The 15,313-nt window shown below is 48.7% G+C and overlaps 1 protein-coding gene across 4 annotated transcripts in view; it reads left to right on the forward strand.

Moving 5' to 3' along the window:
- LOC109889802 (cytoplasmic polyadenylation element-binding protein 3-like) overlaps nucleotides 1-15,313 on the forward strand; it is a 69,359-nt gene that overhangs the window by 47,808 nt on the left and 6,238 nt on the right. For all 4 annotated transcript variants that reach the window (XM_031823363.1, XM_031823364.1, XM_020481524.2 and 1 more), the window contains 4 exons: nucleotides 547-636; nucleotides 12,390-12,508; nucleotides 12,755-12,869; nucleotides 13,308-13,489. In XM_031823363.1, coding sequence (XP_031679223.1) covers nucleotides 547-636; nucleotides 12,390-12,508; nucleotides 12,755-12,869; nucleotides 13,308-13,489 — 506 coding nt within the window. The remainder of the gene's footprint in view (nucleotides 1-546; nucleotides 637-12,389; nucleotides 12,509-12,754; nucleotides 12,870-13,307; nucleotides 13,490-15,313) is intronic.

Here is a 15,313-nt window from a genome sequence, read left to right on the forward strand (position 1 = left end):
CACCACTCTGTTCACAGAGAGTTGTGAGGCCTGTTGGACGTAGTGCCACATTCTCCAGAAAAAACACTAGAGGTGCCGTATGGTAGAGAAATGTTTATTAAATTCTCTGCCAACAACTCTGGTGAACATTCCTGCAGTCAGCATGCCCATTGCACCCTCCCTCAACACTTGTGACATCTTTGGTACTGTGTTGTGTGACACAACTGCACATTTTAGAGTGGCCTTCTATTGCCCCCAGCACAAGGTGCATCTGTGTAATGATAATGCTGTTTAATCAGCTTGTTGATGTGCCACACCTGTCAGGTGGATGGATTCTCTTGGCAAAGGAGAAATGCTCACTAATAGGGATGTAAAGAAATTTGTGCACACAATTTGAGAGAAATATGCTTTTTGAGCGTATGGAACATTTCTGGGATCTTTTATTTCAGCTCATGAAACATGCGACCAACACTTTACATGTTGCGTTAACATTTTTCTTCTGTGTAGTTTCCATGGGAAATTGCTCCATGACCATGGTAATTTCATTTAAAAAATATATTTCAACAGATGAGATCACCAACAGCTTCCGTCGCTATGGACACCTGGTTGTGGATTGGCCCCACAAAGCCGAGAGCAAGTCCTACTTCCCGCCTAAAGGTAAGAACAGTTTGTTCACACCGGTCTGTAAAATAACCTTTTTTTTTCAATGAAGAAATATAGGAATGTTTGTGGAAGACCTCCTCCTGACATAGGATTAACCAACGACATTAACCAATCAACAATTCCTTTACAAGACCACAGTAACAAATGGTATTGTTCAGTCATTTTCTCAGAGAGCATGCTGCGCTGCTAAGGCGTGGGTTGTGTGGGAAGGTTTACGATACCCAGAATTCAAGGATCACCCAGGTCTCGAGTTAAGGCGTCTATTTATTTATATGGCCTCCTGCTGCTATTTCAGGGATAGAAACACACACACACACACACCCTCTGTGGTGTCTCACTACAGGCTCCTGAAGGGCCCAGAGCACTCAGACCAGAGGAGAGAGAGAAAGGGAGAGAGAGTTTTTCTGTCAACACCGGGAGAGTGCAAAGGCTTTCTCCTGCCCCTGGCCACCGGCCCTCTTGGGTTTCATTTGGACAGGTGACCATAGCGGGGAGAGGGCCCTTCCTTCCAGGCCCCTGTATCACTTCACTCCGCCCGCCCCTCCACACACTTCAATGTGTCATTAAGGAAACTATTAAAGCAGAGGGTTGGAAATGGCTGACATTCCTCAGGCATATGGTAATACGCTGCATCTGGGGAAGCTGTGAAAATTGCCCGTTTCTTCCCGCGCTCATTTTGGATTTTCCTTTTTTTGGGGGGGCGGGGTGTTCAACTTTATTTTCAATAGGCCTCAGCTCGGGGCTCTCTAGTATTCCTAATCTCACGAGGGGAAAATGCAGCATCCTTTTAGGGGAATGAGTTTGAAAGTCAGAGAATTCCTTGTAAGGGAGGGATGGAAGACTTGGTACACCACAAGTAAACCACCTCCGCTTGTTGTAATTTCCCACATTTGTTGGTGTTGTAGTGTTGGGCCACCTATGTTTTTTAATAAAGAGCTTGGACAGTCGCCCTTAAAGCCAAGTTCTTAGCTGGAGTGCGAGTGCACATCCTTACGACTGTGTGTGTGTCTGCGCATGTGTGTGTGTCCTATCCTTTCACAGGCTGTAATGGCTGTTTCTCAGATGTGGGATTCCCATTAAGCGGTCATCAATCTCTCCCCATGTTAAAAATGGTTCCAAGCTGACCTAATGGAACTTGGTAGTCACTTCTTCAATCCTGTGTCACATTAAAATGAGCAGTTATGTGTCTCTGTACAATTATGTAATAGTTTTTGGTTTGGGAGATTAGGATGAATCATGTTGTGGCTCCCAGGCCTGAGCAGGGTCCATCTCGGGTCTAAACTGGGATCAGTTGCAAGCCTGGGGCCAGACAGGCAGTTATCCCTGATGAACAGGCCTGAGGTCAGTTCACAGGCCACTGCACTGTTCCTAAACTTCCTAGTACCTTTGTCCAATGGTGATAGTGTTGGGCTTAGGCAGGATGAGAGAATGGGGACTGTCTGTCTGCCTGCTGGATGATGTCACCAACCGATGAGCTCACCATGACTGTGGTGCTGCTCACACCTGCTCAATGAGCTCTGGCCTGTAGTCCCGGGCGTCACCATTGGAGATGAGCTCCAAACGGTGCTGAAGCTATTTCTGTCCACTCCGTACGGAGGTAGAACGGAACGAGGGAGGAAAGGAGGGGGCTCCTTTGGGGGTTTTCGAGTGGCTGCTTTTAGGATAATGTGTCTGTGTCAAAGCCTGGATGCCGGGAGCTTATCTACGCTGTTGTTGGATGAGGCAGGCATAGGCTGGCACAATAGGACAGAGCACCTCCTCTGGCTAGGGGGGCAGATAGTCAGGCCACTCTGTAATGATGCCACTGAAGCTCCCTATACAGTGCCCTCACCTCTAGGATGGGTTTAGCGATCTCTACTCATGGTACTGAGAAGATGTGTGGGGGGATGATCGAGGATGCATTGAGGGATTTCTCACAAATTGAGATTAGTGAAGCTTCATTTCACCTCCCCTGGTCTCGACTGCCTGTGCTCTCGTCAAGCTCCCATGCCTATTTGTTTTAGGAAAGCAGATGCTTGTCTCTCTCTTCCCCTCCCTACTTGCTCTCCTCCCTCCTTCCTCTCCACATGTAAGCTTCTGTCAGCGGGACATTTATTTACTTTCAGTGACAGAGTTACAGCTCCCTGTGGATTTGTCTGCTCTCTCTCCACCCATCTTCTCCTCCATATCTCTCCTCCCTCTTTCTCTTATTGGATTATATAGGCCTACTTTCAGGACAGCTTGGCTGTATGTCTCATGGCTGCTCTCTCCTCTTCCACTCTTCTTCACCCCTCTTCTCCTCCATGTCCTCCCCCCTTCTTTTTTTCCCTTTCTGTTATGAGGATATATAATATCAGCAGGGCAGCTCCGGCTGTATGTTTCAGTCATGATCAATTGAGACAGCTTCCAGACTGGAAAAGAGCTGATTTTTGTGTGACGATTTTGCTGATGAGCTTTGCCAGAGTCCACTCTTCATCCTTCACAGTTAGTACTCACTGATTTACAGATAGTACTCACTCTACTGGTCCTGGGCCTGCATCCATAAAGGGTCTACTACTATAGGATCAGTTTTGCCTTTCAGAGCATAATGAATAAGACGGCAGTGACCTGATCCGAGATCAGAACTCTTACTCTAAGGTGCTTTACTAATACAGGCCAGACCAGTCTGCAGGGTCGAGTTCTGCACCCCTCTCTTAGGGCTGAACATCTGGGAAGATTCACTGGTTCCTGAATCCGGAAACATTAACCTTGATAAATCAACAGACACAAACTTTAACTGTACTTCGAAACGAGTCTCGCAACGAGTCTCATCGTTTAAACTTTGATTGTAGGAAACTGACTGTCAAAAAAATGCCTGCTGTATTTTATGAGGTAATGTTGATGTTGGCTATTGATTTGTGAAGTAAGTTGACTTGGAGAGCCACGGTGGATGCCCTGTGCTCCCAAGAGGAGTTAGTCAATTAAATGGAAAATTGGTCATTGTTTGTACAGCGGAGTCTTGGAACTTTTTGAGTCAAGGTGTGAAATTGCAGTGGCTTGTTTGTGAGGTCATGTGTTGGTGTTTGGCGAGTGCCTGGTGAGACAGTGTTGGCCGTCGGCGAGGGAAAGAGTCGGGCGGTCCTGGTCGTGTGTCATTTTGTTAGCTGTAGGACCGTGAGGTAACCGGACCTGCCGTTTATCTTTTAAGGGGATTTTTTACAGCCCAAGACTGCCTGGCCGTATGTTTTCCTTTCCTCCCTTGGCGCGGTCGGGAGCTCAGCAGTTAAGCTCTATAAATCTCAGGCACGAGCCACTGCAGATCTGTGCTCTCCTCTCCTCCTCTGGTTTAAGTAAGCCTCTGCACTGCGGCTTGCCTGCCTGTCTGGCCCGAATTCCCCTTCCCCTGAAGTGTGCACACTAGCATACTTTCTCCCATGGATTTATTAAAAGACAAATGTACTTGTTTTTTTTTCTTCCGCGGGACGGTTGAGCTAATGTAGGCTAATGTGATTAGCATGAGGTTGTAAGTAACAAACTAAGAAAATCCCAGGACTTAGACCTTTTTTTTTTTTAACCTTTATTTTACTAGGCAAGTCAGTTAAGAACAAATTCTTATTTACAATGACGGCCTAGGAACAGTGGGTTAACTGCCTGTTCAGGGGCAGAACGACAGATTTGTACCTTGTCAGCTCGGGGGTTGGACTTGCAACCTTCCGGTTACTAGTCCAACGCTCTAACCACTAGGCTACCCTGCCGCCCCCGACATATCTGATATGGGCAGAAATCTTAAATTCTTGTTAATCTAACTGCACTGTCCAATTTACAGTAGCTATTACAGTGAAAGAATACCATGCTATTGTTTGAGGAGAGTGCACAATTATGAACTTGAAAATATGTTAAACCAATTAGGGCAGTCTTGATACAACATTTTGATCATAAATGCAATGGTTCATTGGATCAGTCTTAAATGTTGCACATACACTGCTGCATCTAGTGGTTAATATTGAAATTGCGCCTGGGCTGGAATAATACATTGTCCATTCTCTTGCATTTCAAAGATGATGGTACCAAAAAAAACACATGTTTTTTTCTTTGTATTATCTTTTACCAGATCTAATGTATTATATTCTCCTACATTAATTTCACATTTCTGCAAACTTCAAAGTGTTTCCTTTCAAATGGTATCAAGAATATGTATATCCTTGCTTCAGGTCCTGAGCTACAGGCAGTTAGATTTGGGTCATTTTAGGCGAAAATTGAACATGGCATGTGATAGAAGTGTTCAGACATTTCATTTTTGCGATTTCGCTTGGTTGTAAGAAACTTAACCCACCAGATATAGGCTTCCTCATGCTCGTTCTGCAGTTGTAGGGGCACAGATGAAGCATGAACAAAGGATTCAAACACTCCCAAATGAATAAACTCTGTGCAAAAGATGCAGGTCTTTAGATGTTGTACACATTAAATTGTGTCATTCCTAACTTTATCAGCAACGTTATATTCCATTTTGTTGGACTTTTTCTAAAAACCAAGTGAAATCGCTAAAAAAGTGTCTGAATATGCCATTTATAACGTTCCATTTAGATCAAAAATACAGATTTGGTTGATAAAAAGTTAACTTGTCCATTAACAATGGTGGAACCTCCCTCCAGACAATGTTTACACAAATCCTATGCTTTTAAATCCACAACAGGGAGAGTGTGTGTGACTGTGCGATTTTGGATAAAAAAATATACAGTCGTGGACAAAAGTTTTGAGAATGACACAAATATTAATTTTCACAGTCTTCTGCCTCAGTTTGTATGATGGCTATTTGCATTACAATTCATTTGCCATGCAAATGAACTGAATCCCCCCAAAAACATTTCCACTGTATTTCAGCCCTGCCACAAAAGGACCAGCTGACATCATGTCAGTGATTCTCTCGTTAACACAGGTGTGAGTTTTGACAAGGGCAAGGCTAGAGATCACTCTGTCATGCTGATTGAGTTTGAAAAACAGACTGGAAGCTTCAAAAGGAGGGTGGTGCTTGGAATCATTGTTCTTACTTTGTCAAATATGGTTACCTGCATGGAAACACGTGCCGTCATCGTTGCTTTGCACAAAAAGGGCTTCACAGGCAAGGATATTGCTGCCAGTAAGATTGCACCTAAATCAACCATTTATTGGATCATCTAGAACTTCAAGGAGTGGTTCAATTGTTGTGAAGAAGGCTTCAGGGTGCCCAAGAAAGTCCAGCAAGCGCCAGGACCGTCTCCTAAAGTTGATTCAGCTGCGGGATCAGGGCACCACCAGTACAGAGCTTGCTCAGGAATGGCAGCAGGCAGGTGTGAGTACATCTGCATGCACAGTGAAGCAAAGACTTTTTGAGGATGGCCTGGTGTCAAGAAGGGCAGCAAAGAAGCCACTTCTCTCCAGGAAAAACTTCAGGAACATACTGATATTCTGCAAAAGATACAGGGATTGGACAGTTGAGGACTGGGGTAAAGTCATTTTCTCTGATGAATCCCCTTTCCAATTGTTTGGGGCATACTTAAAAAAGCTTGTCAGGGGAGGCAAGGTGAGCGCTACCATCAGTCCTCTGTCATGCCAACAGTAAAGCATCCTGAGACCATTCATGTGTGGGGGCTGCTTCTCAGCCAAGGAAGTGGGCTCACTCACAATTTTGCCTAAGAACACAGCCATGAATAAAGAATGGTACCAACACATCCTCCGAGAGCAACTTCTCCCAACCATCCAGGAACAGTTTGGTGACGAACAATGCCTTTTCCAGCATGATGGAGCCCCTTGCCAAAAGGCAAAAGTGATAACTATGTGGCACAGGGAACAAAACATCAATCTTTTGGGTCCATGGCCAGGAAACTCCCCAGACCTTAATCCCATTGAGAACTTGTGGTCAATCCTCAAGAGGCGGGTGGACAAACAAACAACCCACAAATTCTGACAAATTCCAAGCATTGATTATGCAAGAATGGGCTGCCATCAGTCAGGATGTGGCCCAGAAGATAATTTGACAGCATGCCAGGGCAGATTGCAGAGGTCTTGAAAAAGAAGTGTCAACACTGCAAATAATTACTCTTTGCATCATCTTCATGTAATTGTCAATAAAAGCCTTTGACACTTATGAAATGCTTGTAATTATACTTCAGTATTCTATAGTAAAATCTGACAAAAATATCTAAAGACACTCTGAAGCAGCAAACTTTGTGGCCTAGAAGGCCAGCCTCCCGGAGTCGCCTCTTCACTGTTGACGTTGAGACCGGTGTTTTGCTGGTACTATTTAATGAAGCTGCCAGTTGACGACTTGTGAGGCGTATGTATCTGTCCTCTTGCTCAGTTGTGCATTGGCGCCTCCCACTATTTCTATTCTGGTTAGGGACAGTTTGTGCTGTTCTGTGTTGTACGAGATCTTCAGTTTCTTTGCAATTTCTCGCATGGAATAGCCTTCAGTTCTCAGAACAAGAATCGACTGACGACTTTCAGAAAAAAGTGCTTTGTTTCTGGTCGGGGTCTGAACTTACTGTTGCAAGTTAGAATAGTAGAATACACAAGGTTCGATTTCAAAATGTGGTTGTGCATCAGCAGTTTTATACTTATGTCAGTCACTCAATTATCCCACGCCAGCAATTTTTTTTTTGGGGGGGGGGGGGGGGATTGGTAAATGAGTCTAGTGGTCAGCTATCTAAACTTAGTTGTAGTCATGGTCAAATTCCTAGCCGAGGGCGGCCCCCATTGATTTTGCTAGTCAGTCTCACTCAGATATCACATTAAAAACTCCAAACATTTCTCTCCCCCCTACGGCAGCTAATTCTATTTTCCGCTTCATGCCAAAATGTGTAGAATTGCAGTGGGGGGGGGGGTGCAAATGTGGGTACGCAGGCTCAGAGCAACTGCGTCCCCACACGAGATTTTTTTTTGTGGCCCCCACCCCCATCAAAGTTGCCAATACCTGCTCTAATTCTTGTAGCTATACATTCTTTCATACACGCACACCCCTACATTTACAAGTAGACTCTATCTCTCTCTCACACACACTTTCACGGTTCACTGAATCTGCTGAGTCAGGGTATTTTTGTTTCCTTTTCCCCCTCATCTGTAGCAGCAGTCCCTTTGAGGAATGTAAAACACGACAGTTGCACATCCCTCTCTGTTCCCCCTTTCCACTCCATTCCTCGGCCATGCGTTCTGCTCTTCCGCATATATAGATTTAAAATGCCGTAGCCCCTTCAGTCAGCTGACACCAGAAAACACACACACAGAGGCAGCCCCTCTGACAGTCTTCTGCACCATACTGTGTGTCCTGTCTATGTGTGGGCCCGGGCCTCCCTCCATCCCTTCACCCTGCTGCCTGTTCTGCTGCTTCCCACGGCATGTCCCTGGTGCCTCCACTGTTCTGCTCACATGACCACGGCCCCCTAATTTAGCATATGTCAAATCATGTGCATCAGAGATGGCTATGTTTGCTGAATTTATGGCTCTGGTGGGTGCTAGCCTATTAGTAGTTGCCTCAAATGTCTTTGTTGGCGAGTGTACCTTATTCCACTGAATGGAATACCCCTGTGATACCTTGCCTACTGCAAATGTGTCATTGTTTTCTTGTTTTGTTTACTTTAAATCATGATCTTTTGTTCACTCGGGTCACACAATATATATTATTTTCCTATCAACTGCGAGTTCCTCTCTCTCTCTCTCTGTATATCTCTGTCTCTCTCGCTCTCTCTGTGTGTATCGCTCGCTCGCTCTCTCTGTCTCTCGCTCGCTCTCTGTGTCTCTCGCTCGCTCTCTGTGTCTCTCGCTCGCTCTCTGTGTCTCTCGCTCGCTCTCTGGCTCACTCTCTGTGTGTCTCTCACTCTCTCGCTCGCTCTCTGTATCTCTCGCGCTCTCTGTGTCTCTCCCTCTCTCGCGCTCTCTCTGTGTCTCTCGCTCTCTGTGTCTCTCGCTCTCTCTGTGTCTCTCGCTCTCTCTGTGTCTCTCGCTCTCTCTGTCTCGCGCTCGCTCTCTGTGTGTCTCTCGCTCACTCTCTGTGTGTATCGCTCGCTCGCTCTCTGTGTCTCTCGCTCGCTCTCTGTGTCTCTCGCTCGCTCTCTGGCTCACTCTCTGTGTGTCTCTCACTCTCTCGCTCGCTCTCTGTATCTCTCGCGCTCTCTCTGTGTCTCTCGCTCTCTCTGTGTCTCTCGCTCTCTCTGTGTCTCTCGCTCTCTCGCGCTCTCTCTGTGTCTCTCGCTCTCTCTGTGTCTCTCGCTCTCTCTCTGTCTCTCGCTCTCTCTCTGTCTCTCGCTCTCTCTCTGTCTCGCGCTCGCTCTCTGTGTGTCTCTCGCTCGCTCTCTGTGTGTCTCGCTCTCTCGCGCTCTCTGTGTCTCTCGCTCTCTCGCGCTCTCTCTGTGTCTCTCGCGCTCTCTGTGTCTCTCGCTCTCTCGCGCTCTCTCTGTGTCTCTCGCTCTCTCTGTGTCTCTCGCTCTCTCTGTGTCTCTCGCTCTCTCTGTGTCTCGCGCTCTCTCTGTGTCTCGCCCTCTCTCTGTCTCTCGCGCTCTCTGTGTCTCGCGCTCTCTGTGTCTCTCGCTCTCTGTGTCTCTCGCTCTCTCGCGCTCTCTCTGTGTCTCTCGCTCTCTGTGTCTCTCGCTCTCTGTGTCTCTCGCTCTCTGTGTCTCTCGCTCTCTGTGTCTCTCGCTCTCTCTGTGTCTCTCGCTCTCTCTGTCTCTCGCGCTCTCTCTGTCTCTCGCTCTCTCTGTGTCTCTCGCTCTCTCTGTGTCTCTCGCTCTCTCTGTGTCTCTCGCTCTCTCTGTGTCTCTCGCTCTCTCTGTGTCTCTCGCTCTCTCTGTCTCGCGCTCTCTCTGTGTCTCGCGCTCTCTCTGTGTCTCGCGCTCTCTCTGTGTCTCGCGCTCTCTCTGTGTCTCTCGCGCTCTCTCTGTGTCTCTCGCGCTCTCTCTGTGTCTCTCTCTGTCTCTCGCGCTCTCTCTGTCTCTCGCGCTCTCTGTGTCTCTCTCTCTCTCGCGCTCTCTGTCTCTCGCTCTCTCGCGCTCTCTGTGTCTCTCGCGCTCTCTGTGTATCTCGCTCTCTCGCGCTCTCTGTCTCTCGCTCTCTCGCTCTCTCTGTGTCTCTCGCTCTCTCTCTGTCTCTCGCTCTCTCTCTGTCTCTCGCTCTCTCTCTGTCTCGCGCTCGCTCTCTGTGTGTCTCTCGCTCGCTCTCTGTGTGTCTCGCTCTCTCGCGCTCTCTGTGTCTCTCGCTCTCTCGCGCTCTCTCTGTGTCTCTCGCTCTCTGTGTCTCTCGCTCTCTGTGTCTCTCGCTCTCTCTGTGTCTCTCGCTCTCTCTCTGTCTCTCGCTCTCTCTCTGTCTCGCGCTCGCTCTCTGTGTGTCTCTCGCTCGCTCTCTGTGTGTCTCGCTCTCTCGCGCTCTCTGTGTCTCTCGCTCTCTCGCGCTCTCTCTGTGTCTCTCGCTCTCTCTGTGTCTCTCGCTCTCTCTGTGTCTCGCGCTCTCTCTGTGTCTCGCGCTCTCTCTGTGTCTCGCGCTCTCTCTGTGTCTCGCGCTCTCTCTGTGTCTCGCGCTCTCTCTGTGTCTCGCGCTCTCTCTGTGTCTCGCGCTCTCTCTGTGTCTCGCGCTCTCTCTGTGTCTCGCGCTCTCTGTGTCTCGCGCTCTCTGTGTCTCTCGCGCTCTCTCTGTGTCTCTCGCGCTCTCTCTGTGTCTCTCGCTCTCTGTGTCTCTCGCTCTCTCTGTCTCTCGCTCTCTGTGTCTCTCGCTCTCTCTGTGTCTCTCGCTCTCTCTGTGTCTCTCGCTCTCTCTGTCTCTCGCTCTCTCTGTGTCTCGCGCTCTCTCTGTGTCTCGCGCTCTCTCTGTGTCTCGCGCTCTCTCTGTGTCTCGCGCTCTCTCTGTGTCTCGCGCTCTCTCTGTGTCTCGCGCTCTCTCTGTGTCTCTCGCGCTCTCTCTGTGTCTCTCTCTGTCTCTCGCGCTCTCTCTGTCTCTCGCGCTCTCTGTGTCTCTCGCTCTCTCGCGCTCTCTGTCTCTCGCTCTCTCGCGCTCTCTGTCTCTCGCTCTCTCGCGCTCTCTGTGTCTCTCGCTCTCTCGCGCTTTCTGTGTCTCTCGCTCTCTCGCGCTCTCTGTGTTTCTCTGTCTCTCGCGCTCTCTCTGTCTCTCGCGCTCTCTGTGTATCTCGCTCTCTCGCGCTCTCTGTCTCTCGCTCTCTCGCGCTCTCTGTGTCTCTCGCTCTCTCCGTGTCTCTTGCTCTCTCGCGCTCTCTGTGTCTCTCGCTCTCTCGCGCTCTCTGTGTCTCTCGCGCTCTCTGTGTCTCTCGCTCTCTCGCGCTCTCTGTCTCTCGCGCTCTCTGTGTCTCTCGCGCTCTCTGTCTCTCGCTCTCTCGCGCTCTCGCGCTCTCTGTCTCGCGCTCTCTGTGTCTCTGTGTCTCTCGCGCTCTCTGTGTCTCTCGCGCTCTCTGTGTCTCTCGCGCTCTCTGTGTCTCTCGCTCTCTCGCGCTCTCTGGCTCTCTCGCGCTCTCTCTGTGTCTCGCGCTCTCTCGCGCTCTCTCTGTGTCTCTCGCGCTCTCTCTGTGTCTCTCGCGCTCTCTCTGTGTCTCTCGCGCTCTCTCTGTGTCTCTCGCGCTCTCTCTGTGTCTCTCGCGCTCTCTCTGTGTCTCTCGCGCTCTCTCTGTGTCTCTCGCGCTCTCTCTCGCTCTCTCGCGCTCTCTGGCTCTCTCGCGCTCTCTCTGTGTCTCGCGCTCTCTCGCGCTCTCTCTGTGTCTCTCGCGCTCTCTCTGTGTCTCTCGCGCTCTCTCTGTGTCTCTCGCGCTCTCTCTGTGTCTCTCGCGCTCTCTCTGTGTCTCTCGCGCTCTCTCTGTGTCTCTCGCGCTCTCTCGGTGTCTCTCGCGCTCTCTCTGTGTCTCTCGCTCTCTCTGTGTCTCTCGCTCTCTCGCGCTCTCTCTGTGTCTCTCACGCTCTCTGTCTCTCGCGCTCTCTGTGTCTCGCGCTTTCTCTGTGTCTCTCGCTCTCTCGCGCTCTCTCTGTCTCTCGCTCTGTGTCTCTCGCCCTCGTGCTCTCTCTGTGTGTCTCGCTCGCTCTGTCTCGCTCGCGTTCTTGCTCTGTGTGCATCTCTCTCTCGTTCTCGCTCTGTCTCTGGCTTGCGCTCTCTCTCTCTGTGTCTCTCGCTTGCGCTCTCTCTCTCTGTCTCTCGCTTGCGCTTTCTCTCTCTCTCTCGTTCTCGCTCTGTCTCTGGCTTGCGCTCTCTCTCTCTGTGTCTCTCGCTTGCGCTCTCTCTCTCTCTCTCTGTGTGTCTCTTGTTCGCTCTCTGTCTCCTCTCGCTCTCTCTGCTGCAAAGCCAGACCTCATCATCCCATAGGAACAAATCTCTCTGTCCCCAAAAATATTTGGAAAGTATTAGGTTGATACATTTTGCATGGCATCCTATTTTAGTAGTGGAACGGAACAGACTTGCATTTTAGCGGTGTCAGCTTTCAGGCAGGAAGGTACTGGGTGTGCAGTCCTGTCTGAAACCTTGCTGAAGAGGATCAGACCTCAAGTAAATCAGATTTAAGAGGAGATACTCTGAGAATATGAATAGACTCTTGAAAAGAACAGGATATTTTCACTTTCTTAGACTTTCCTCTTGTCACTTTCCCTAAAAGTCATCTATGGGGCCATTAGAGACTGTCGTAAATGGTTCAGATTTGTTTCAAAAGCCACTACTAACTTCAGCTGGTCACTGAACTGGTCACTCACAAATTCAGAACTATATAGACAGTACACAGTGTACCTATTGTGAATGGGGATTTTTTTTAAACACTTCCTTCTTCCCTTTTCTCCCAGGCTATGCCTTCCTGCTGTTCCAAGAGGAGACCTCTGTCCAGGCCCTGATTGATGCCTGCATTGAGGACGATGGCAAGCTTTACCTGTGTGTCTCCAGCCCAACTATCAAGGACAAGCCAGTAAGTGAAGGCTACAATATTACACTGTGCTGTAATACCTTTTTCACACTACTGAGCCAAACCAAGCCAAGCAGACCTGTACTATGCCATTGTGGTTACACATTCACCATGGTTGCTGGAACTGTGCCGGTAAGGAAAATAACCAAGGTTGTACGGGCCAGGTTGCCACAATCATGTGAAAAGGGTATGAGTGTGAATTCCTCGTCCGACACAGTCCTTCGTGAATTACGTATCTCTCTTCTCCAGGTCCAGATCCGCCCCTGGAACCTAAGTGACAGTGACTTTGTGATGGACGGCTCCCAGCCGCTGGACCCCCGAAAGACCATCTTTGTGGGGGGCGTGCCCCGGCCTTTACGTGCAGGTAAGGGGATTGGTCAAAGTGCCTGTTGATCAGTGGATAAGTTGGTGGGTCGTCTGTGTATTGGCTGACTAGCGTTGACTAAAAATAATAAAGTTGTGCCCATGAGAAAGCAATCCACTTTGTTTCCAGGCAGTGAGCCAACTGGTGGTCATGTAAAGTATTCATGCAAGGCCCATTAGGTGGTATGCTTGGGACAAACATCACTGACTGTCTGTCTGCTATGTGACCTATGCTAATTATAACAACAGTCCCAAGAATGTTACTGACTGTCGGCGAAGAATGTTGTTCAAGTTGAATGTCGCATCGGTTTGTCTCAACAGAAATGAATTTCACCTTTTTTCCTACATTTTCATTAGACAAACTAAGCGTGCGGTCATAACATTCTGTCGTCATCTTTCTCTCGCTCTTTCTCTCCATCTCTTATCTCTCTCCCTCTAGTGGAACTAGCTATGATCATGGACAGGCTGTATGGCGGCGTGTGCTATGCCGGCATCGACACTGACCCGGAGCTCAAGTATCCCAAGGGGGCGGGCCGAGTGGCCTTTTCCAATCAGCAGAGCTACATCGCTGCCATCAGCGCCCGATTCGTTCAACTGCAGCACAATGACATTGACAAACGGGTTAGTGAGACCTATCACTGTATTCAAGGGTGGGTTTAATTATAGGACGTCCCTACACATGTATATTAGCTTCAGCTCTGCTGCTGACAGGTTATTTTGAGCGAGCTAGCCAGATCGAGTATGGCCGATCGTGACCAACCAAGACTGATCGTCTGCCAGCCCAGAGAGGGCTAGGCTCATTGGGGGGGCTGCTCGGTCCACACTCACTCTGGGCTGCTATCATCTAATATCCAACCTCAGTGGCTGGTTGAGCAGACGGTGTCTTCATTCTGATTGACCCTGGGCCGAATTCACATAGTCCAAGAGTAGGAGTGCTGAACTAGGATCAGATCCTCCCATTCCATATACTTATATTGATTATTACTTAAAAGTTAGATCCTAGATCAGTACTCCTAACTCTGAGACACATTTTTAATATGGGCCCAGATCACTAGACCACTAACAAGGCACATGATGGGCTATAGATGAGATCTCTGCACTGCAAACCCTCACTATCAGCAATAGAGATGGTATGAGAGAAATCTATTTTCCAGATCCCCATATTTGTCTGAGGCCAAGGGAAGCTTGGAATGAATGAGGGGATACTGGCTGGGGAGGGGGGGGTACATCATTGGAGGCTCTACCCAGAAAGGCCCCTCTCGCTCCCTCCATACACACTATAGCCCCATTTGGTCAACCACCACTATGCCACACCCAAGTTCTCTCAGGGTAAAGTAATGTTCATGCTTGTGGTTGAGGCCTAAGGCCTCGTTCATTGGTGTCCAACCGCACCACTTTTGTTTTCACGTATTCATTTCAGTTCCACCCCAAGCAACACAATCATTCCATTAGCAGTAAATGTCCTCTTGGAATTGTCTTAATGATAGGCTAGAATAGTTCAATTACCTCAGACTATTGTGGTACTCACTAAGGTGATAATTGCATTTAATAGTCTGGGTGCCATTCTGTTTCTGGGTCATATTCATTAGTGCACACTCTGGAAAAACATATTGCAATGGAAAACAAAAAGAGCCTTTCTTATTGGGCACATTCAGTTAGTCTCTCCCTGTTTCAGTCCATTTTGGTGCCTAATGAATACCCAGCTTTGGCAGCTTGTCGTGGTCTTACCAAAGCCCATGTCTGTAGTCATGTTTCAGCTAATTAGCTTGTCATGTCTTTCCGAAGCACTTGTTGCAGACTTTAGTTCTTGTTGAGCCGAGGTCAGACAGACAGTGCTTTACAATATATATCTCCAGGGCTGGGGGTTTAAAGAGGACCCTTCATTACACTGTCCTGTGCCCAAGAACAATAAAAGGTAACCTGCCTAAATGACTACTGACACGTAGCACTCACGTCTGTAGCCATGAAGTGCTTTGAAAGGCTGGTCATGGCTCACATCAACACCATTATCCCAGAAACCCTAGACCCACTCAAATTTGCATACCGCCCCAACCGATCTAGAGATGATACAATCTCTATTGCACTCCACACCACCCTATTGCACCTGGACAAAAGGAACACCTATATGAGAATGCTGTTCTTTGACTACAGCTCAGCGTTCAACAACATAGTGCCCACAAAGCTCATCACTAAGCTAAGGACCATGGGACTAAACACCTCCCTCTGCAACTGGATCCTGGACTTCCTGGCGGGCTGCCCCCAGGTGGTAAGGGTAGGTAACAACACATACGCTATGCTGATCCTCAAAATGGGGGCCCCTCAGGGGTGCGTGCTCAGTCCCCTCCTGTACTCCCTGTTCACTCATGACTGCACGGCCAGGCACGACTCCAACACCATCATTAAGTTGGGGCGGCAGGGTAGCCTAGTGGTTAGAGCGTTGGACTA

This window comes from Oncorhynchus kisutch, linkage group LG4 (genome assembly GCF_002021735.2).
Source record: "Oncorhynchus kisutch isolate 150728-3 linkage group LG4, Okis_V2, whole genome shotgun sequence".
NCBI classification, from domain to species: domain Eukaryota; kingdom Metazoa; phylum Chordata; class Actinopteri; order Salmoniformes; family Salmonidae; genus Oncorhynchus; species Oncorhynchus kisutch.